General features: G+C 41.4%; 1 protein-coding gene and 1 pseudogene across 1 annotated transcript in view; both read right to left on the bottom strand.

Moving 5' to 3' along the window:
• gabrg2 (gamma-aminobutyric acid type A receptor subunit gamma2) overlaps nucleotides 1-16,522 on the bottom strand; it is a 29,076-nt gene extending 12,554 nt beyond the window's left edge. Inside the window, exons 1-6 of the mRNA XM_068744982.1 lie at nucleotides 16,407-16,522; nucleotides 11,708-11,847; nucleotides 8,100-8,167; nucleotides 5,908-6,128; nucleotides 3,440-3,522; nucleotides 2,661-2,798 (exon numbers count right to left, since the gene is read on the bottom strand). Of these exons, the coding sequence (XP_068601083.1) occupies nucleotides 2,661-2,798; nucleotides 3,440-3,522; nucleotides 5,908-6,128; nucleotides 8,100-8,167; nucleotides 11,708-11,847; nucleotides 16,407-16,522 (766 nt within the window). The remainder of the gene's footprint in view (nucleotides 1-2,660; nucleotides 2,799-3,439; nucleotides 3,523-5,907; nucleotides 6,129-8,099; nucleotides 8,168-11,707; nucleotides 11,848-16,406) is intronic.
• A 4,267-nt stretch (nucleotides 16,523-20,789) lies between these two features.
• LOC137900197 (ATP-dependent RNA helicase DDX4 pseudogene) lies at nucleotides 20,790-23,470 on the bottom strand (annotated as a pseudogene).
• Between the last annotated feature and the right edge of the window lie 370 nt (nucleotides 23,471-23,840).

Below are 23,840 nucleotides of genomic sequence, written 5' to 3'. Positions count from 1 at the left end.
GACCAATAAAATGTTGCAAAAACAGTAATATTCCATCAAGCTGAAACCAGTCATGAAATTATGGAGGGAATAACTTTGTAGTTATCCTAAGAGTATTTATTCATCACAAAAAAAAAATCCTGTTAATTTCTGTTAGTTTCCCTCATTCCTTTTTGCTGGTGTCCTTGCAGCAGTTATTTTTTTTTAGAACTGACATTGTGCGTGACCATATTAACTGTGTTTGTGTGTGTGTGTGTAAAAATGCAGGTGTGGGGTCCCAGGCAATGCAGACAGCCCCTGATGTGAACTGACATGGCAAGCCTTTGGATGCTGGCTGAGGGTGGGAGGAGAAATAAAATAAGAAAATGCTGTTGAAACGGCATCAGAGCAGCAGATGGCGAGTCACGGCTTGAGCCCTTATTAATTCATACATCACTCAGTTGTTCTTTAATCATGCATTGCTTTTTTTAGTTTTTTAAATCTTCCCGTATAAAAAAAACCACACAGCGGATACGGGATACAGCCAGAGGTACAGGGCTGCTGTGACAACCTGAGCCTGGGAGAAGTTGGCTTGTGTAATAGAATGAGACAAAATCCCTTCCTCTGACTATTTGTTCCAGCCATCATTGTCAGGTAGATCAGGTCAATCTACCTGCCTGCCTGTCTGCACAGATTACTGGCATTCTTCCTTCTGTGGCCTAATTTCAATTGGGTGCCAGATGTGTGATGCAGTATAGCTTTTGACCTGAATTGTTTTTTGAATGTAACAATTATTACTAGTATAAACTGTCCATGTCTCATTGAGATACAAACCAACTGTTGCCGAAAAGAAAGTTTAGGGTCATCTAGTTGAAGGACAATCACCCTACTTAGTGTATAAGAGACCTGTAGGCTGTAGATCTCTATCTGAGAATGGATAATTCAGTGGTCAATTTACAAAACTACAGGATCATCAACAATTTTACTTGATTTTTCTGTTTGTCCATTGACAAACTTTGACGCTATATTCACATGACATGATAATTACCTGGAAACTATAAAATGTCAATGCACGATCTGACAAATTGCAACAAATGCAATTATTTACATATTTACATGCATATACATTTTCATATTGACTATCAGATTAATTCTCAACCAGAGATTAGTTTGAATTAAACTGCCCAAAAAAATGGGGTTATAATCTCTAAATCACCATAGCAACTGTTTACAATTAGAATGTTTGTCAGCATGTAAAATGCATAAACAGATCTGATAATCATACAGCATATTGAGGAATATTTCTGCATTGCTGCTACATCATTCACTGAGTCTTTATAAGGTCGTAACTGAGTATTCTTTGAGGGTGAAGTTCAAGAATCATGAGCTAGGCCAGAAAACCAAAGTGACTGCAAAATGAGACAAGAGGTCTCTGAGCCATAGTCAAGGTTCTCTGATCTGATGCGAGGGCAGATGGCTGTGGGAAAATAACAAACCAGATCCGAGCAAGTGACTCAAAGGACACTGCAAATTCTACCCTTCAAGCAGATTGCCTTTTTCGTGTTGTCACTTGAGAAATGTTTTGATTAGGACACTTTTTTTTTTTTTAACTTGAACTACAACAATTTAAGAGTTGTGCACATGTAAACCCTCGTGCAGCACACGCAAACATAACGCTTCTGTAACGCGGGTATAACGCTTCTCCACCTTGCGTATCTGTATTCTCTTGCCCTCTTAATACTCATTGGTAAATACTGTGTGCTATCTCGAAAACAGTTCCCAGGTCACGTGACCAATTATGTAGCTTTAATTGCATATAGTAGGAAGTAGGTTTAAGATGTGAGGGCCGCTCAAACAATCGAGGCTGCAGCTCGGATTTTTGACCGATTTAACCCTAAACTGAAATACAGAAATCAGCGGTCGGCAACCTAAGAGATGCGTGTCATGACTGGCACGCAAGCACATTTATGTTGGCACCCCGGGAATATTAAGAGGTTAAAAAAAAATATATTTTATCATTTAACATCTCACAAGAAATGGAGCACACTAAATGTTCTTAAATAATAATTGTGGCGACCCCTAATGGGACGAGCCAAAATTAGAGTAGTAGTAACTGTTTAATACGTAGTGTAAATCATTAAGTTGCAAGTGTGCGGATATGATCATGCACATTCATTTATTTCAACAAGAGACTGGGCGATGTGAGCCCTTTGCTGTGAAAGTGTGGAGTGTAGGACATCTGATTGTGTGGCAGCATTTTGAGACTAACCATGAACAACAGCAGTTAAAACGGAGCTAGCTAGTATGCTAAACAGAACAAGATGTTTTGTACTGTTAAAAACCAATAAACAGAGAAACATATTACCGGTAATTGTAATATGCCAACTGCCATGAGCTGGTGTCTCATCCGGGGTGTGCCCCCAACCTTTCGCTCATAGACAGCTGGGATATGCTTCAACAACACTGGAAACCCATACTTTAGATTAGCTGATGAAGAGGAGATGATTACGATCATCTCATCTTCAAGAAGATGGATGAATGAATGAGTAATATGCCAAAGAACTATTATAAAAGAACAGTAGAAAGTCAAGTATCATTGAAATGAACTATTCAGACGGCTGAAGTAGTTTCTTCACTAATATTGAGGTTGCTTTACAATCATTCTAATAATAATAATAATAACAAGTAGACTGTTGTCTTACCTGAGACTGTTCTGACAACCTCGGTGGTGTTTCTGAGGCCGACAAAGGAGAACTGATAGAGCCTCCAGGATCGAATGTCTCCGACCTCAACTGAGCTCCTTTTCCACTTGTACGTGATCTCCTCTCTGGGGTAGCCGTCTGAACAGGGCAGAGTTAAATAGAACTTAGTTAAAGTGAGCAAAGGAGAGGAGACCAGTCTGGTGCAAAAATATATGTTCATCCACTTTAGGAAATATTTTAAGATTTCCAATAAGCTCTCTGTTGCATAAAACAACATGTTGGAACATAAAACAAAACCACAGAGTATTTTCAAGGAGACCATTCACACCAATTAGCCAGCGTACAAATATTGTTTCATGAAAGAGCTGTTACCTAACAGACTCCTGCACAACATGTCAACAAGATCTCGAGGTATATAGAGTTGAAGTGAAAGCAAAATTGACTAGATGTATCCATGGCTGACTAAAAGTTGGATTTCAGTAGCTTTATTACAACATTACCATTATTAATTATTTATTAAAGCACTTTACAGAAATGCAGGAACATACTGTAGATGAGTCACGTGTACATCTTTCATTGTATATTGTAAAACATAGATACATATTTTACACCAATTACAGATCCCCCTAAAAACGGTGAAATTTACACCTGGATATTGCACATTGTAAATACAGACATTTATAAGCACTTTTGTTTGTGTATTATTTTATGTTTGTGTGTGTGTGTGTGTGAGGAAGTGGTATGACTAACATATCACCATAACATATGGCCAAACTTACAACTTGAAAATTCCAGGGGACACGAGTGCTCATCCATTGGGAAGTTGTTCAATTTGAGCTGACACTCGGCATCGATGGTCAACCTGCAGAAACACATTTTTAAATCCACAATCTGTTATTGTTTTAAATACAATATATGTGAAATACACCCCAATCCAAAATGCACCACCAATGGGTGCATTGTGCCAGGAGCCGGAGGGGGATCTGGTTTGGGGGACCACAGGATTTCATCTCTGCTTTGTTGTCCTGTTGGCTTCTTAGAGCCTGGACCTTCAGCATATACTGGGCGGTTTGCAGCCAAGTGCGAAGCGAGTGGGATGAGAATCAGCACGTCCAAATCCAAAGCCATGGTTCTCAACCAGAAAAAAGTGGTTTGCCCTTTCCGGCTTGGTGGGGAGTGTTTGCCTCAAGTGGAGGAGTTCAAGTATCTTGGGGTCTTGTTCACGAGTGAGGGAAGAATGGAGCGTGAGATTGACAGACGGATCGGTGCAGTCGCTGTAGAGATGCGGTCGTTGTATCGGTCTGTCGTGGTAAAGAAGCAGCGGAGCCGAAAGGCAAAGATCTCGATTTACGGGTCAATCTACATTCCTACTCTCACGTATGGTCATGAGCTTTGGATCATGATTAAAAAACAATATCCCAGAAACAAGCGAACAAAACAAACAAACAAAATGACTGTCCTCTGCAGGGTGGCTGGGTGAACCTTTAGAGGCAGGGTGAGGAGCTCAGTCACCAGGGAGGAACTCTGAGTAGAGCCACTGCTCCTCCACATCGTTGAGGTGGCTGGGGCATCTATTTTGGATGCCCCCTAGTGTTCCATGCTTGTCCAACTGGGAGGATGCCTCGAGGAGCACCTAGGACAAGCTGGATTGACTGTCTCTCGGCTGGCCTGGGAATGCATTGGGATCCACCTGGAAGCGCTGGCTGGGGTGAGGGAAGTCTGGAAGTCCCTGCTAAGACTGTTCCCTCTGTGACCCGGCCCTGGATAAGTGGTGGAAGATGGATTGATGGATGGTTGGACGGATGGATGGATATGTAAAATGTACAAAGCTTTTCCTTGCAACATATAAGATGGCTCACTGCTGTTATCTGTATAGCTCCCATAAGTTATCTGTGCAGCTTGCAGGGGGGGGGGGGGGGGGGGTGTTTACACGACTATTACCAGACTGCAAGGAGGAGGAGGATTGAAGGAATAAGTGCTTGGCTCACAGCTGAATGAGGAGGTATTATTAATTGTAATCAAGACCAAGTTAATTATTTTTGAAGCCCACACCCATCTCTCCTTTTCACGCTTGGAGTTTGAAGGCAAAGTCATTAAATGTCCCCTTAATGAGAAAATGACCTTGAATGACTTTACCCATCCAAGCACTCACTATTGTCATGTATCATTGTTCTCCCCCAGCAACAGAGGTCATCCTAATTAACCGGTGGTTAAATTCTGGGTTCCTTAACAAATTAATGAAGTGGAGGGGTGGTTTTAAGTCTAGCAGAACATCCATCATTGTGATTGTAGTCCACAAGGGTTTGCTATCGCTCTTATTGTGCAGATGATATCTTGTGTTATCAGGCTTAGCATCCAGTGTATTTATGATTCTGTGCAAATCTCAATCTTTTCCTGGTCTCAGAAACTGGGATATGACCTTATCCCGTTTAATTAAGAAACTTGAAACTCTAGCTGGAGTGCTCCCAAAAACTGTAGTACAAGTATGCATCTTGTTTCTGACAACCGCCCATCACTGCAAAGGCACTGATATATACAGTAGTTTGTGTGTTTTTAACAGAAGGTGGACGTCAGTCATGAGATCAATGCAATTTTTGTTGTTGCTGTGATGCTTTTAATAAAGCAGAAGAATGACACAATAAATGACAGGCGGCAAGCTCAAGAAATCCTTATAGGCATCTTGAAATGTTTGAGCACATCACCTTCTTCACTGCCACTATCTTGCTACGTCATAACACTGAATATGCAATGACACAATGATTCCACTAGTTAATCCATTCCACAGTTTGCATACTCCGTTGTCCTTCAAATCGGTTTCAGGGTCATTCTAATCCTCTGCAACAGATCTGACTTTCGTGAAAGATGTTCAGATGGATCATTTAATTTTTCGTTGAGCTTCCAAACTGATTTTGATTGGAACACAGAGGTTCGTGCAAACTCAGCTACTCATACCATCTCGCCTCATCCAGTAAGACAGAAGCCATGCATGCAAATTCATGTCACAGTTAAACTGCCTTGGGCCTCTTGAGTAACCGTCAGTCCACCTTTAATCCTTGAATTGTTGAGGCGAGGCTAGTTACGATGACTTTTGTGAATTTATCTCTCCTTTAAATCAGCTGTAGGGGCTAATTGTGTACAAACATTGATGTTTTATGTTATTCTCTAGCAGAAAATAATAGGTTGCATGACGAACAATTTAACCTTTAATTGTGATAGTTGCAATAACAAGCAAGGCATAGAATTATACCTGAGGGTGTAGAGTATCCGACCGTCATTCCAGATTCGAAGCATGCGATTGGGTGTGGTGATCCAGTGGGCATCGGCCTTCTTCGAGTTACGGAAAAAAGTGTCTGGGATCCAGATCTTCCCCACCATGTTGCTATTGAGGCGCAGAACCTTCATTGTGCTGTTGAATTTTAACCTCCTGTCATACCAGGTCTGAGCGAAAAAGATGTCGATAGTGTATTCCTGAAATAAAACACAAGTTTACTGCTGGTTTACCTTACATACCGCCAGTAAATGGTCCATTTCCTGGGGAAACCAAAGCAAATAGAAGTGTTGGATGTGTCACTTTTAACTGAGAATAAATGGAAATGTGGGCTGTGAGACACATCTGAGAGCAACTATTCCAGCTAAAACCCAATGCTGGCACACATTTGCAGACGCAGCTTCTTAGAGACGTGTCTTTTGAGACCAAGACATCCTTTAGCCTCTAATAAAAAAGCTTTGAAATAAGACCACCTTGACGCCATCAAAGCTGAAAATTAAATGCTCAGTAGAGCGATGAATTATTCCCCTTGTTTGGCTCACATATTATCTAACTTCATTACCTGCTGCCTTGGCAGCACATTTTCCTGCATCTGACAAAAGCTTCTGTGTCCCATTCCAGTCCCTGAGAGCTGTGTTAGAACATAGAGATGAGTGATGACACCATCGCACAGCATAACAAGGGAAGAAAGGGCAGAGTTGGAGATCTGTGGGGAAAGGTGAAGTGAGAGTGGAGGCAGAGGCAAGGAGAACAAGCCATCGTTCTCCTTTATTTATTTTCTTGTTCGGAATGGGTTTAGCCTTGAGGTTCAAAGTGAAGTGCAGGAGGAGAGGGAAAATATCTGGGGATTTATGTGCGTGGAGGCACAGCGGAATTAACTTCCTGACAAAGCTTAGCCTCACAACAAAGCCTAAATCCGTGCCAAATAGTCCTATATGAGATTTGGAAAAACAACATTCTCACCAGGCAGCATGCCCATGCTTGTCCATGTTTTATTAAAAGAAAGACGGACATATTATTTATCAATTTATCATCTAATTAGTCCGATATTTCACAGATGCACACTTCTGTTGTTGTAAACTGCTGCATGCATTTGCCAACAGCCTGGAACTGTCCGGCTCTTTTGGGTGCAAAGCATAAAGTCATGATTAACATTCATCCTCAGACCCCTCTCTCCTCCAACTCCTGTTCCTGTTCAGTTGAGACTTGTGACAGGTAGTGAATGTGCTTAAGCCAAGACTAATGTCCATAGAGTACTGACTGAACTCGGCACGTCTTTTTTATATTTCTATCAATCATTTGTCACTGCATGGGACAAACAAAGCATCCTTCATGGCTTGTGTCAGTTGCTGTCACCACTTTAGCAAACATAATTTTCTCATCATTCTTTTTTTATTTTTTGGGGCAGTCACTATATTGAAGAGATACAGATAAGTGAGAGGTGTGTGATATTTTTTTTTAAGCACTAAACCATTGCAGTTTCACGTGGTGCTCATCAAGCAAGGTGATGTTAGTTGAACAAAATGTGGAGAATGCAGACACTTGCTGTGCATCCAGTAAACAGCTTGAATGTGCCAATCAAATGATAGAAATGACTCGCAGCCTAAAGAAACTTGGCTTCTTTAATCTGTGAATCACAAAGGTAAACTCCATTTTTTTTAATATATATTCATTTAAGCCACAAAGAGTTTGAACAGATGAAACCTCAGATTGCTGTGAATTGAGAATATCTTTGGATCAGCAGCACCTCTGGTTGTCTTGTAATCTGTATTACAAACTCAAAATAAGGTTTGTTTAATGTTATCGGATTATTGAAATTAACTAATTAGCCTCTGTCTTGCAAAGCCCAGCGTGGTAGTTAAGTAGCCAGCAAGACACCTGCATTTTGCCACAACTCTCCAAGGGCAGTGGGGCAACACAGTGATTAGGTGGACTGTCCAATCCTCCATGACAGCAGCCGTGTGCTATGTTGAATGGTGCTTGAGCACGACACTGAAATCTAGCCTTCCCCAGAGACAGGAGCTACACTCTGGGCCATTATATGCTCAATTCCATGGGGATGGAGGCAAAGATTGTTTATAAAGATTTGGCAACTTATACATTTAGATTTGCAGTAATTATGTAGTGACTTGTGTGACGTCATCCACACTGCTTTTCATGAAGACACTCACCATATTGATGGCATTTACTGGACCGATGCTGTTAACAAACATGTCCGTGTGGATCACTGTTGGTTTGACTGCAAAGAAGAATAGACAAATGTATTTGAGAGAATTTAATTACTCAATATACCATCCGAACATATCTCATCTAACCATTATAAACTTCTGAATAAAAAGCTGCTGGGAAAAAGAAGTCACTGCTCCTCTTAATGCCAGCGGTGTCATATGTTGAGACTGTGTGAAGACATCATGCTAAATATTTCTAAACTCGTACCCTCTGTCGTCAGTAAATGTAGTTGAAAAGCAATCATGAACTGAATCTTCCAACATAAAGCAGCTGATATTTTTTTATAGTAATGCCATCAGCTAAAATAGACAATCACAGAAACTCAATCTACAGTCATTCCTGCCATTGACAAGGACTCTTTTTAATTAGGCTCAGTATACAGTTGCATCCAAGGGCATGGAAATAAAATGACCATCATAATAAACTTCGACGAGAACATTCAGCAATAAATCAGCATTTTGTGACTGTCAGGAACAAGGAGGAAAAAAACAACTTTCTTGCAATAGGGTGTGCTGGTTTTCCGTAACTGGATCAGATGAGAGGACCACCAGTTATAATGATAGCCCTCTGGAGCCGGCGTGGCAGCAGCAGCTTCAAGACTTATGTTTCCCACTGAAAGAGCGACATCATAGCACGATTGAAGATGACGGCGACGATAGTGGCAGCCAGCTACGCAGCGGCTTTCTGGGCTGAAGCCAATCTGAGCTGCTCTTTATTTTATAGCATGAACCGACTTCTAAAGTCCTTAGAATAAAGAAGATGCCCTTCATCGTGCACATATGTGTCACAGTAAATGCAGAATTGTAAGGGGGAAAAACATGAAAGTAGCTGAATTGAACACTTTTCCATCCAACGTTTGCACGGTTTGCTTGCAGTTGGGAGATTTTATCCTGTTTTTGTTGTGCGAGAGATTCATACTGGTTGGCTGCCCCCCCCCCACCCCGTGAGAAAGGAGGTGAAATCTGTATTATAATTTAGGAAACTCTAGTTGTAAATACAACTAATATTAAAAGCAGTGTAAAATGTTTTGGTTTGTTTCTACTGATGTTATACTGCAATATATTACAAACCCATATTGTGCCCTTACTTTAGTCTTATGAAGGCTGGAATTTATATCTAATTAGACACTGTTCTTCTAATACAAGTGAAGGTTAAACAACTTCGCTGTTCATCTCTAAACTCACATTTGCAGTTTTTAGAGAACAGTTAGGCTGAAAGTTAAGACATATTGAACACAAATCACATTAATATGTTGGATCCCCATGATATACTCTGCACTAATGCAATAGCATGTCTACTATCAGAGCAACGATTGTGATTGGGTCATCACAATCCATGACAGGTAAATCTATCTCAACAAGAGTGATGCCAGAGTCGAGGGAACATGACCTTGCAGATTTGATTGGTTTCTACACTATGAAAAATATTTAATTTTTCAAGATACTGCGCTGGCGAGGCATCCAGTGTCCCCCGCTTCCCGCCCATAGTCAGCTGGGATAGGCCCCATCGACACCTGTTCATGAATAAAGTGATTGTAGACGAGATATTGAGGTTCTCTTGTCTTCAAGAAAATATGGAATATTGGATTTAAATGAAACTATTTTTGATATGTTTTTCGATAGATAGAATGCCATAGATTTCTGTTCATTTGTCTATGGTTTTATGTATCTATTACGTTTTTCATACATTATTTCCTAGTTGCTATACATAAAAACTCAATATTTCAATAAGAAATTGCTGGAGATAAATTGCACCGTTTGGTTAAATTGTAAAATAAAATTCAAAGCAGATTAACTGGGAAGATAATTGGCTCTTTTTTTATCATAGCTGTTATTCAACTGTTTAATGGTTATTTATTAACCATAATATACTGTGTTTTAATTACTTCTGACTGTAAAACCTGATCTGTATTTTCAATGTTTATAATAATAATAATACATTTTATTTATATAGCGCTTTTCTGAAAACTCAAAGACGCTTGAGTTTTCATTTGGAATCTCTGCTACCGACCCTTTCATTTATTTCCCCTTTGATTTCAAAGAGCGTAGGCAACAGAAACGGACCCATCAATGTGGGATTAACTGTTTGGGTGGAAAAGTAAAAAACAAAACATCTACTTATGTCAAAGGAGCAACAGTGTTACTTATGGTTTCTCTCTTTCTGTGCTCTGCTTCAACTGTAGCTCTGTGAAAGGGACGAAAATACAGAACTGGGGCTTGTCATGCTGCTGTTACCATCTGCAGCTTTAACGCAATGCAATGCAACCACTAAGGTTAGCGGAGAAGAATATCAGTGTACGTATTGTGGCGTATATATAAAATTAATCCAAACGCCACGGTGGGCTAAGTCGAAGGGGTTAAAACATTGAAGACGCGCACGCAGTACTTTGCACAGGCCTTGACAGATTTATTCTGCTCCAGCTCGCAGAGAGAACAGTTTGAGGACTTACTTTGGCGGTTGTAATGGTTGACAGTAAATACCTCATTGCGCCAGTGCAATCTGTCGTTGTTTCCGTCGCATCTATCCTGCGTTCATGATCATGCGGTCAACAAAAAGTTTCTCCCCACGCTCACCCCACCAGCACAACAAGGTCACACACACTGACACCGCATAGGTGAGCGCACACAAATAAAGCCTCCACTCCAGCTGTGCCACGCCCCAATCACCGTGGCGTGGATGCGCACACACCCAGCGCGCACACATTTTGGCTCTTACAGTATGCATGTGGCTGACTGTGACTTACCAACCGTAAACCAAGGAGGGACTGCAGACCTTGATATTCAGTTCTTGCAGATGGACTGACAGGTCTTTGGATATAAACAGCGGCTAAGCGCTCAGTTGTCTGTCAAAATGAAGGCAGTGAGCTACTTGTCCAGTTCTTACAATGTGAGTTAAGATAAGCTATGTTTTATATTCAGCCTGTTTACCTGACAGCACAGACTACAAATAGTTGACGCACTGGCGAGTGCACAGACACCTTGTGTGAGACAGGTTAGTGCAGGCATGGGCAAACCAAGGCCCGGGGGCCATATGCGGCCCGTTGGTCTTTTTAATCCGGCCCGCCAAACTTGTCCAAATTATATCATTAAATAAAATTGTATTATAATTAAACCTCATTCATTTGACCTTTTCCCTGTAATGCCACCTGTAAAAGGCCAAATCCTTTAATGCTATAGCTTTCATATGTCACTTATATTCGCTCACACAAATACTCCATCCATCTGTGCTTGGTCCGGCCCCCCTGTCAAATTTTAGAACCTAGTGTGGCCCGCGAGTCAAAAAGTTTGCCCACCCCTGGGTTAGTGTAATAATTAAATCTAGTCTGTTCCTTCCTACACCTGGATTCATCTAAAAGGGAACAGGCCATCCTGCCTCCATGGTAGGGCCTTGTGTTTTCAATCCATCTCATTAAAATAACTTTTTTTCAATATTTGTTGTTCAATATTTGTTGCGAAACAGTCTTGTAATAACGATCCTTTGTCTTTGTGAGAAGACCGAACGCTCAAAGGTTTAAAAGAAACTGAATATTGTGTGAAAAATAAATCCCTACCTCCAATATCGGGTCTGAGTTTGTCATCATATCCATGTAGTAGGTTGTTCAAGATGTGTGTGACATCACTCTCATACACTTTGGGTGTCAGCACCCATGTCTTGTTGGAAACCTCATCGTCGTCATCACTCTGGATGGAGCTGAGGGGAGAGAGAAAACAATGCATGGAATCAAACAATCAGTAGTTTCTTTCCTTAGACCGTACAGAGTGTCTCATCACCACATTATTGCTACAAGGGGAAACATGCAATGTTTGAAATCAATCTTTCCCATTAAGCCCATTAAGAAGCAGCAATTAAAATGTAACTTAAAAAATATATATTTCATAAATATGGAAAAAAATCAGAATTTCATATACTCTTTATGTCAGCTCCAGAATTTGAATGAAAAAGTCCACAGTTCATCAAACCGTTGTTACAATAGATATTTTCCAGGTATGAATCCCGATTAAACAATACATGTGCTCTTAAGTAGAACAATATGCTGCTACATAAAACCATCTGTAATATCTGCATGTGAAGCTACTGCCAGTGGTCGGGTTAAAGTCTGTATTCACTTTGTTTTTGCAACAAATGGCCATGAGGAGAAAGAAAATATGTTCATGTATGTTCGTGACACACGTTAAAGCAGAGGCTCACTACCAGCTACATGCTTTCATTTAATTTGTGGCATCACTGTCTGTGTCTAATTAGCAGGAGATGTATATGAGCAGCAGTTCAGTCTGGGATTGCTTTCTTGAGCAAGCACATCTAGGTCAAAACATCATAACCTACTTTTAAACAAAAATAAATACATTAAAAAACACTTATCTGGGAAGAAATTATAATCATGATATTAAACCCAAGAATGGTGTGTAAAGGTGGAATATAAAAAGGTGTGGAATTATAAACAGAGCAGCATACCACTGATACATTTTCACCAAAACAACAGGAGGAGCAACAACAGCGACAACAAATCGAATTTGCGTTAAATAACTGCTTAAAATCTAGCAGTCCTCCATTGCTTTTCATTAAATTAAATTAATAACTTGCACTCCACTGTGACTACAATGTGATTTTTACTATGTTGTTTAATGTTACTTTTTATATGCATTGATGGTATTATTTCTTACAATGACTATATTACACCTCACAGTGAGATTATTATTCAGATCACATTTACCACTCTGATTATGGCTGTGTACCGTTTTTCATTTTTATTTTACATTGTCTCGATGCGTTTGTAAATCTTACATGTTTATTAAGGTTGCAGCAATAATGTTGCGAGATAAATCTGATGGTGGTGAATAGGTCCTTCTACGGTCACCGTGACAGTGAAAATGTGCCTACACATCAACCATTAAAGGCTTATTGGCTTCAACAGTGAAAATGCAAATGTGAAAACTATGTGATAATGAAGCATTTTTAATCTCCTCTTGAGTGTTTCAGACTTCTTCAACAAAACTAATAGAATCCCCAAACCGCAGAGCCCCAGAGGGACACCACTTCTCACACAGCACTTTTTGCATATGTGTTATTTTCTTATGCACAAAAGCGCAGTCTTTATAAAAAAGTACCAGGCTTTCAAAGCTTTAAAGCAATGAGAGGAAAATAGATGTCTGTGTGAGGGGGGAAAAAGGGGGTAATGGCGAGAAAACAAGACACTGTTTCCATGGCAATGCACAAGGACAGGAGCCCTGATAGCTTTCTCGTGTTCTGAGGATGGGTGTGAGGAGTACGGTTTTGACCAAGTGCGCTTCCTTATTCTGCAGTAAGTTCCGTCTGTACCCCCCTAAAACGCGTGCCTATGACATAATCATGATCATTTAAATAAGATGGATGGAGAGATGAAAGATAATCAGATATATAAGGAATAGAAAGATTGGAGAATGTTTAAATATCTGCAGTGTTCCAGGTTGTTTCTGCTATCATATGTATTCCTCTCACAGTTTCTCTTATCTCTGTATGGAAATGTTCCAAAGATGAGAACATCAAAGGAGGAGCCATGTGTTCTTCACTGCAGGCAGATCTGAGGTTTGCCTACTATTTCAGCGTCTGAAAATCCACAAAGTGTGTGTGTGTGTGTGTCACTGTGAAGTCGTGTTTGGTTTTTCCCCATATGTATGTCCATGTTGATGTAATGATAGATGTGTACGTAATGAAGGACAGCACTGGCATTAAGTGATCCCAGCTATAATCACTGAGTCAATCTGATCGTTCGTATATTCAGTCTCTTCACACGATGGCATCACAAAGAAGCTCTCGTTTCTGCTCTATACGCAGGAGACACAATCTGCCCCCATGCACCAGGAAGTGCAACTCGACTAAAAATCTCACAGCTTTTTTCATTTGATCTAGAAGAAAACTCGCCCCATCAAGCAGTTTCACATCTTCAGACGAGGCTAACAGCAGGTAGCCTACAATTAGCATCCACATCCATTCTTCTTATCCTCTTTGCAGGTTTGTATTATTATTTGGAACCACATTAGCTTCCATTGTTTGAAAGTGTGAAAAATAAAACACCAGCATCTAATAAGCGCTTGTTTTCAGTATCAACTAGCGTAAAACAGATGCTGCAAATGCAATAAACCAGTTATGCACACGATGCCCGTGCTCAAACCATTGTCCAGACATTGCACAATACGCCGGTTTTTACAACTAATTAACAAACTGTAACCTTTTAGCGTGACGTGGATGGAGTAGTGCTCCTGCTTTAACAATCAGACTGTCTAACATGTCTGCTTGTAGCCATGCACATTACCGTTAATCAACTCAGCTCTGTCAGTCTGGTCTGTTTAAATGACCCCTGATGGTTCATTTACAGTACAGCCTTCCTTCGGTCCTGTCTAAACATAATCATATTAGCCATTCCAAGGTAAACTTCATTCTTTGAGTGACACCATGAGACAAATTAAGCCATTGTTAATGTTGCTATTAGTGGTAAAGGCTCATATTATCCTGTTTCATAACAACAAAATATCTGACTCGAAAGAAATGAAACTATCCAGCATTATCTTAAAAGCTTCCCAATCAACAAGAGAAAAGCAGCAGAACCCAAATCTATGTTTAAGATTTAATGATGCAGTGTGGACTTTCTGCAAACATTTCAATTAGAGTGCATTTAACTTTTTCAAGCTTTATGAAAAAAAAATCTTACTTATTTAGGCACAATGAATCTTCAGAAACGACTCAGTCAGAGGATGGACAGAGTGAAAAGACTCTGGAGTAGCCATGACCTGGATTATTTTGAAGTTGTAGGTGGTAATCATCCCCATTTTGAATTCACTTACCCCAACTATAGCTATGTCAGAAATAATATAATGTCTCCTGGGTGGTGAATATTATCAAACTAGACAAACAAGTCATGTGCACAAAGACACACATCATGGTTATTACTGTCTATTGACAGTGCATTTACTTAAAGCATTTTAAGTAAAATAATTTTCCCTTTTCAATAATTTCTGTAACGATACATTGGAATGTAGAACAGTATATGCCATGGCAGCGGGCATAACCCTGAGAGCCATCAGACATCACCTCACACAGCTCGTGCCACAATGACTCACAAAGCAGCTGAGATTACTTTAAACATGCCCAAGGCCCCCGGAGAGATGTCTTATATAAGTGGTCTCATGAATGAATCACAAATGACTTCCAAACAGTAGCTGCCCTTCAATTGGCACAAGACACAGCAGCCTACATAGAGGTATCTACCTTATATATTACCTTTATACAGGTGTTTATAGTCGGAACTTGTGCACCGCTTAAGATCTATGCCATGCTTGTCTGAACTTGCATTATTGGGCCATTGTGCAGGGTCCACTCAAGCATATTGTGAACATGGTTTGTACAAAGCATTAAAACACACACATAGGCTGTCAACACAACACAACACAACCCAAGGCTGGGCAGGAAGGCTGAGGTTGCAATCAGCATGACGGTGATAGAACGTCTGCCTCCATTTTTAACCCTCTACAAGAGGACGAGACGTCGGCGGCGAGAGGAGCCTAAGAAGCAAGTTGCTTCCTGACTATTCTGATCTTGGTGCTGTATAAAAGCAGCTTCACACAACAGCCTTGCAGCTTAGTGAGAACAGGAATCCCACCTATTTCACTGTAGAATAAGGATCGGTGTGTTATCATTGTTTTCCTCTGTGCTTGTGTAAATATATATATATATATATATTTTAATGAAAGCTAGCCTTCATTCATGACCAGCTGCACAAGCTCCAATAACAAGGCTTCTCCTTCTGAAATAGACCTGATCCTTAAGGATAGCTTAGCAGTAGCCCTAGCTTAAAGCCAATTAGCCTGCTTACTTCTAACGTAGAAGGAACGCGGCCAAATCAACTGCTCGGCTTCCGTAAATAAAGACGTCGTTATCAAATCTCGTGTTTTAAGCAGACTGCAGCTGTTCGCCATTAAATATATCAATACACTGTGATACACGTCATTTCACACGTAACGCGATACATGTTAAATAAAAAAAAGTACACATCCATATTTAAGCAAACAAATAATTATATTGTAATATTAAACGACATTATTTGGTTTTCTTTTTTATTTCACGACATATTCTCCTTCATGGTTACCGTATGGAACAGCAGGGCTGTGTGAGAGGCACCGCAAAATTATAGTGGGGGGGGGACAAAAATGAACACGCACCCCCCAAAAAGAGCCGACACATAATAAAGAGTAGGCTTCACGCATTGAACACCTTACCTCTGCGGGAGATTAATGGCGATGAATGCCCAGATAAAGACCTTCAGCAGGTGGGAAGGCTTCGCCATCGCCGTCGCGCGTTTGGGGGCTGCGTTTGGTGAAGCCATCGTCACCATTTTCGTTCCCTCGTTATTGCAGATGTCCGTCTATTTACGCACGTTCCCAGGAGCGGCTCCCGAGGCAGGGATGCGGTGGAGTCCGATCAGCCAAAAAAAAAAAAAAAAAAAATCGATGCGTTTCGCTCGTCTTTTTTTTTCCTTTACATATTTTTTTTATGTTTCTGCTGCCGATCCAACAGCCTAACAGGGCCCTAAAACCCTCCACGAACGCCGAGCCCAGCCTCCCTTCTGTAATGAGAGGAAAGCAGCGGAGCCTCAGTCCGCATGGAGCTTAACGCCGGGGTCAGCGAGGATCTGATGCACGCACGCTGCTGCGGCACGGATCAGCACATGCGTGCGTGGTTTCACCGAGCACAGACACAGAAGATGGGACAAAGCCTTAGCCGGATGCTAGAAGAAAAGCCAAAAAAAATGGTGGCTTTATTTTGTGTAATTTATTTATTTAGGCACTTTTTTTTGCGTGTGTGTGTGTGAGAGAGAGAGAGAGCTACACCACGTGATTGTTCCTAATCAATTTTCTTTATAAGGAAAATATTCACTAGCTACTGGTGTGGAACTAAAACATGAGTCATTTTGGTAATTAAATGTGAATAAGCAATTATCAAAATTGACGGCAACAAGGGTCGAAAGGCAATGACGTCATGTGTCTCGCAGTTTTCCTACCGACAGTGCAGAAAAATGTAACTTTGTTAACCCTAAGTAATTACAACAAGCGGCACCAATTAATGTAATGCAATGCAAAGCCCTTGGGTCCAAGGTATGGAATACACCTAATATACCACCAGTTTCACCAGCAGTGTCTACAGCAGACTGTTTTTCTACCCACAATGACAAAAAACACTTCTTTAAAACTTCTTTAGTGAGCATCCATCCATTGTAGAGAGGATGGTCCTTGATGCATGCAGCTCTATTAGGAATCCTTGACTGGCTGGACTCCGGTCCAGCCACGCTTTCAGCACCATGGTCAGCTCTGTGCGTTTAAGCGTTGCTACAAGCCACCAATCAGCACCAAGGACAGCTTCAGTCAGTTTAATGCTGCTCTTGCAGCAGGGGCGGACCAATGCTCACAGCGCAGTGGACAATGAATCCAAGTTATCCAAAAATGTATCCCAGAAACACAGTTTGGTTCACTTTGATTTATTGTTTGGCTGACTGACATTAAGATTAAGCAGTGTGTACAGTTATTCTGTAGTATACTATAGTGTACATGTATGTGTTTTCACTGTTTTATGGCATATTTTGAAACCATGAATTGATTGTTTTCCCGTGTTGTCCTTTATGGGGTGTTCCAGTACCCATTTCAATATCATTGTATAACTAGAAAAGCACTCAGAGAGATCAGACCTCCGCCAAGCAGCTCATGTTTGTCTGTTTGTTAGCAGGATTACAGAAAAACATGCTGGATGGATCTTGGGCTAACTTAGATCCCATTAAATGTTGAGAGCACTCCAGATACCCGTCTGGATACAAAAAAAAATAACACACCAACAGCCAAGACACCATGGAATCAGTCGTAAACTAGATCCAGCAGTAACCGCCATTACTGAAAAAGACATTTTTGCAAAAAACTACAGAACTAATAATGATATCAATGTGAATCCACTTGCTAATGTTATATTTTCATGGCCAAGGATCTAATAATATACATAAAATAAATATTGGACCATTATTTTTGGTGTCAATTAACATCTGGTTGGAACTGCGCTACTTGGTGGAGGTCGGCGTTCTCCGGGTGTTTCTCTAGTTTAATAATGTGCCTCATATTGCACAGCTGTACTAATTATATGTGGTAGAAAGTTAATATCCAAAATCTGTGCTTGCTTTTTATGCACTGTCTCTCTTATTTATCTCTCTCTCTCTCACACACACACACACACTCCACAGAGAGATGCAAAAACACACCAACAGGGAAAGTGAAAAAAAAGTGAGCCACTTGGTTCAGTAGTCACAGTACAATTCTGAGCCAAATTTGAGCCGCGCTATGGATGCACCTGGGCTATCTGACATCGACCTATTCCAGGAAGCTTTTCATGTTTCTATTTAAAGCAGGTGTAGGTGCATGAATTCAAGTTAGCAAAGCTAGCAAGTTAGCTTTTCTGACATCAGTTAAGAACAGTAATAACACATGTTACATAGATATATTACACAAATCTAATGAAGATATCTACAGTAAGTAAACCAAATATCTGACTGTAGGCTTATGATGATAACAGCAGTCTATTGCAGAGCATGCTGGGTTTTCATTTACATAATCCAAAAGCACAATGTGCACTGACAGTATTGGCATCTTACTTTAGTGTAATGTCAACCCCCCCCCCCCCCCCCCCAAAAAAAAACAAAAACAAAAAACACACTAATTATTTCATCCTACAGGCCACCCATTCTCTCCACAGACACAGTGGCATCAGTGAGTTTGGCTGTGATGATGTGTCATCTTTAGATAAGAGGTGGTGGTGGGGGGGTATAGTCTCCTGCAATGGCATCATTGAACACACAGATGCCCAGTTCCACTATCATTCCAGTTCTACAACCCACACATATGCTGTCACAGCCCCACACAGTTAGCATCAAGCTGTTGCAGCAGGATGATGTACTGGAAACACTATTGGATACGAGGAGTAATCTGGGATTCAGTCAAAAATGATGCAACATCAGACGTGAAAACCAAATGCACTTTGAGACGTCTTCACAAAACAATTTCCGTGTGATTCTACTGCAGTAATGACAAAAATAAAATGAGCTGGAGTAAAGCAGGATTCCTGTTCATTAACGTGAACAAGTGCACAACTCTCCCCTCTTCAATTTGAGAAAGAACTTTTGATCTTAATTAACACAAATCTTTAGACAACTCCTGAAATGCTACCTGTCACTTATTATTGCACTTTCTTTTTTTCAGCTCTGTTTTCAGTGAACCCCATAGAGGTCCTCAATCGAACAGCATGTCATGCTGTGCTGTTTGGCGCTTTCTGTTGATTTAATGAGGGCCTGCATCAGGAATAAAATGTTTATGCCTCTCTACAGGGTTTAGACTTTTAATTTTATTTTTTTTGGACCTTTTACACTGCAAATGTTTATTTATTTATTCGTTTATTTAACAGGGACAGCGCACATTAATAAACATTTCTGTAAATGTGCCAGAATTAGCCAAACGGCTATTTTACATCTGTTGTCCCTGGACATAGATTCCACTATATCAAATAAAACAATTTCAAGTAACAGTAAAACATAATGTCTATTAACTAAAATTTATAAAGCAACTAAAACCATAAAACAACAGGTGACAGTAAACAACAACAGATTAAACAGCAGTTTCTTTCAGTGGTGACACAACTGTGTGCTAATGAGCCATTCCTTAAGTTGAAATTTAAACACATTACAGGTCTCTAGATTTCTGACCGTCACTGGGATAGAATTCCACTCATGTGCAGCTTTAAAGGAAAAGGCAGATTGACCAAATTTGCTTTTCCTTAGTGGGATAACGCAGTCCCCTCTTGCAGCACCTCTAGAGACTCGATGTGTGGCAGTTCTTACATCCACAAACTGTCCGAGCGGAGGAGATGTTAAATAGTATAATAATTTTATACATTAGACATGAATTTATATATTTAATCAAAATTTCCCAGTTTAACAATTTGTATTTATGTAATATCGGGCAGTGATGAAAATGTGCTGGTTTTTTGTCCAGTATTTTAAGTGTTTGTTTGTACAGAGACTGTAGAGGTATTAGAGTAGTGGGACTGGCCTGCGACCAGGTTGTTAAGCAGTAAGTGATATGAGAAAGAATCATTGAATGCATATACGCATATATGTCGGCCAGTGAATCTAAAATTTGAGAAACTGAGTTTAACTCTATTACAGACCTTTTTAACCTGTTTTTTGAAATTAAGTTGTGAATCTAAAATGTTGTAGGAACACATCGAGTCTGACTATAATCACAACCAACTTGACATTCTCTGGAGTGACCTTGGAAACAAGGAATTCATGAATGTTTTACATCATCAGTCTGTATTTAAGTTTATTTTTTTATTTTTTTTACTTTGAACATATTTATTGGAGACTTTCCCTGTCTCTGGAAGTAAAGAAGGAAAAAAAGTATATTTTGTCTTAACTGGTCAAAAGTTTAATTTCCCCTCGACAAACAAAACGTGCTGGTCAGTGAAGACTTGCTCAGTCACCCAATCAGGACTCATTTAACATTTCAATAAACATCTTCAACATTGGTGTGAGACAAACCATGTTACTTCCAACGAAAACAGTTATAAAACTACAACAACGCGAACGTCCGAAAGAGAAAAATGACATTGCATTCCCAGTCTTCCTCGTCGGCTGCGGGCTGAGCGGTCGGCTCGATCTTCGCGCCCTCATTTTGGAACAATCCTCCGCGTTGACCACTTCTGGAATCCGAGAAGGCAAAGTTTCTTTTTTTTTTCTTTTTTTTTCTTTTTTTTTTCTTTGTGCTCCTTAATTCTATCCCTTCCACCATCACCAAGAGTTGTCCCAATACACCACATTCTCATCAGCCTCAAGAGGAAAGTCTGGATCACCAAGTTCTCAGGAGATCTGAGGAAAAAGAGGGAGAGCATAGTGAGAGCCACAAACACTAACCCAGCAACTACCACTGACTCAGAGATCTGTGGGCGGAGTTAACTCTCAAATCAAGTTTTGATAGGTGCTGGAGTGGTGGATTTGGCATGCATGAAACCTCCACCTCCCGGGCCCAACAATGGCGACATGATCCCCCGGATCACGCCAGGCCGTCACAGCAACCCGGAAAAGACCCCCACAGCCCCACCAGAGCCACACGCAGAAGAACCAGCCCAGGGCCCGGGAGCGACAATCACCAACACAGCCGACAAAACCAAGGCCAGCGCAGCGGCACGGGGCACAGCGGGCCGGCCCGGCGTCCCATCAGCACCCTCCACCCATCCCGCATGCGCCACCCAGCAGAGACCAGAGGTGCCGGGCCACGCATATCAAGCCACGGGGACAGCCCAGCATGCAACAGCCCCAGAGGTCAACCATCCTTGTGTGGAGAACATTGAGCTGGAGACTGGATCTGAAGAGATAGTTAGAATGGCTGGGAGGTGAGTTTTGAGGTCCACTCAGTCCTGGTGACAGAAACCGGGTTCCTACATGAGAACAAAAACAAGATGACTCATGCAAAAAAATAAAATGGAAGCAACATTGTCATTTACATCAATGTGTTGGCTTTCGCCATCAGGCAGAATCAGATTGCAAAGTGTTTTCTTGGGGGGGTCGAGGCAGGTGGCCCCAGTACCGCTGAACGCAGTCTCCACTAACCACGAGGGGATTTTCTGCTGGGTCTCGGACAGGATGCTGACCAAAGCGCGAGCCAGATGGCCATCAGGTTCTGGGTCAAAGAAAGCCACCGCCATCCCAGTGTTACCGCAGCAACCAGTTCTCCCAATGCGGTGGACATATTCGTCGATGTTGTTAGGGATGTCAAAGTTCACCACATGCTGCACGTCTGGAATGTCCAGGCCGCGGGTGGCTACAGAAGTCGCCACCAGGACCGGACATTTGCCGGAGCGGAAGTCTGCGAGAGCCAGCTCCCTCTCCCGCTGCTCCCGGTCTCCATGGATGCTGGTCGTGGCGACTTTCATCTGGCACAAGTAGGTAGCGATGAAGTCTGCCAGTCTTTGTTCCCACGAACACCATGGTGCGCTCCGTGACCGTCGTTCTGAGGAAGTTGAGGAGCTTCTCCCTCTTTGAGAACTTGGCGACTTGGACGAGCGTCTGCTCCACGTCGCTGCAAGCTCCGCCCACCATGCCGACAGCCAAGAACACATAGTCGCTCTTGAGGAAATCTCCCGCCAGCCTCTGCATGTCCACGGGGAAGGTGGCGCTGAACATCAGCGTCTGGCGAGTCTCTTTGGACGGCATCCCGAAGGAGCCCACCAGGCGGCGCATGTTGGGCTCGAAGCCAATGTCCAGCATCTCGTCGGCTTCGTCCAGCACGAAGTAGCACAGCTTGCTCAGCCCGGCCTTCCTTCGTCCGAGCAGATCCAGCAGTCTCCCCGGCGTCCCACACAGGACGCTGCAGCCCCTGGAGATGTCCTTTATTTGGTGTAAAGTGCTGACACCACCGTAAACCGCCACCGGACGCACGCACGTCCCGTAGGCAAACTTCCTGGCCTCCAGGTAAATCTGGTTGATGAGCTCCCTGGTGGGGGCGACAATCAGCGCATCATTCACAGTTAGTTCCCCGATCGCACAGCTACACCGAATGCGAAGTCTGTATTTAAGTTTCAACCACCCAGAACTTATGATAGAAACTATGTTTGATCAAGAACATTCTTGTCACACACACAGGACTGATTCTAGCATCCGGTCCTTTAAGGAGGCTCAGCTCACAGTAGCAGGGTAGAATTGTTGTTGCCATGGCTGAGTGAGCTGTTTGTGTTTCCTACTCCGTTCTCTTATTTGACTTCACTAATTTTCCAAGTCTTTTTTCTAGTATGCCGGTTGAAGTTTATGTCTGCTTGTCTTTGTTAGTTAGAAGGACTCGGTTATCAGTCCTGTCAAATGTGCACTGGTCAAATGAGTTACACTGCAATGCAGGCAAACTGAAAGTATCTTGCATAAAAGCATATTGAGAGCCTTTTTTTTCCTAATGTTAACCAAGATGCAGCAAAACAGAACGCAGCATTTCTTCTGTGTGAATACTCCAGTTGTCTAACACTCTGGAGCAGTTTTGGATAAAAGGCTCTTTTCGGTGAACCAAACCGATCTTGTTTGCTTTGATTGGTTAAGACCTGGATCTTTCTTCCCTAAATCAGAAGAAGCATCTTCTGGCTCGGTGACCTGAATGCTTTACATCGATGAACGAACACAATGAAAATATGAATTTAACAAGAGGAAGGCTACAATGTTAACATACTTGTCTATGGGGTTTTTGTAGATAATGCAGTTAGCAGCTAACATATCTAAAATAATTTTGACCTTGCTCTCAACTTAAAAGAATATTAATCTATCTCACACAGTCCCTATTACACTACTTCTGTATTATTGCACATAGAGCTTAGCACGCACTACGTGATGTTGCCATGACAACATTGGTTTTCTCAGATCTCCTTCTTGCTGAAATAAATAATATAACATAATTATTTTTAACCCTGGAAAATAACCAATGAATTATTAAGAAAATATGATTGTTACATAATGCTAGATCCAGCTTTGTTTTTCATCATTCAGTTTCTCTCAAAGATTCAGTTTCAATCAAATGTCCGGGCGTGATTTCCAAAGCCCGGCTGCTACTAAAATTCATTTGAATAAGTCCAATACTTTTTATCCT

This window comes from Brachionichthys hirsutus, chromosome 10, assembly GCF_040956055.1.
Source record: "Brachionichthys hirsutus isolate HB-005 chromosome 10, CSIRO-AGI_Bhir_v1, whole genome shotgun sequence".
Lineage (NCBI taxonomy): Eukaryota > Metazoa > Chordata > Actinopteri > Lophiiformes > Brachionichthyidae > Brachionichthys > Brachionichthys hirsutus.
Note: the sequence above shows the minus strand (reverse complement) of the source record. Positions and strands in the feature narration are given on the sequence as shown.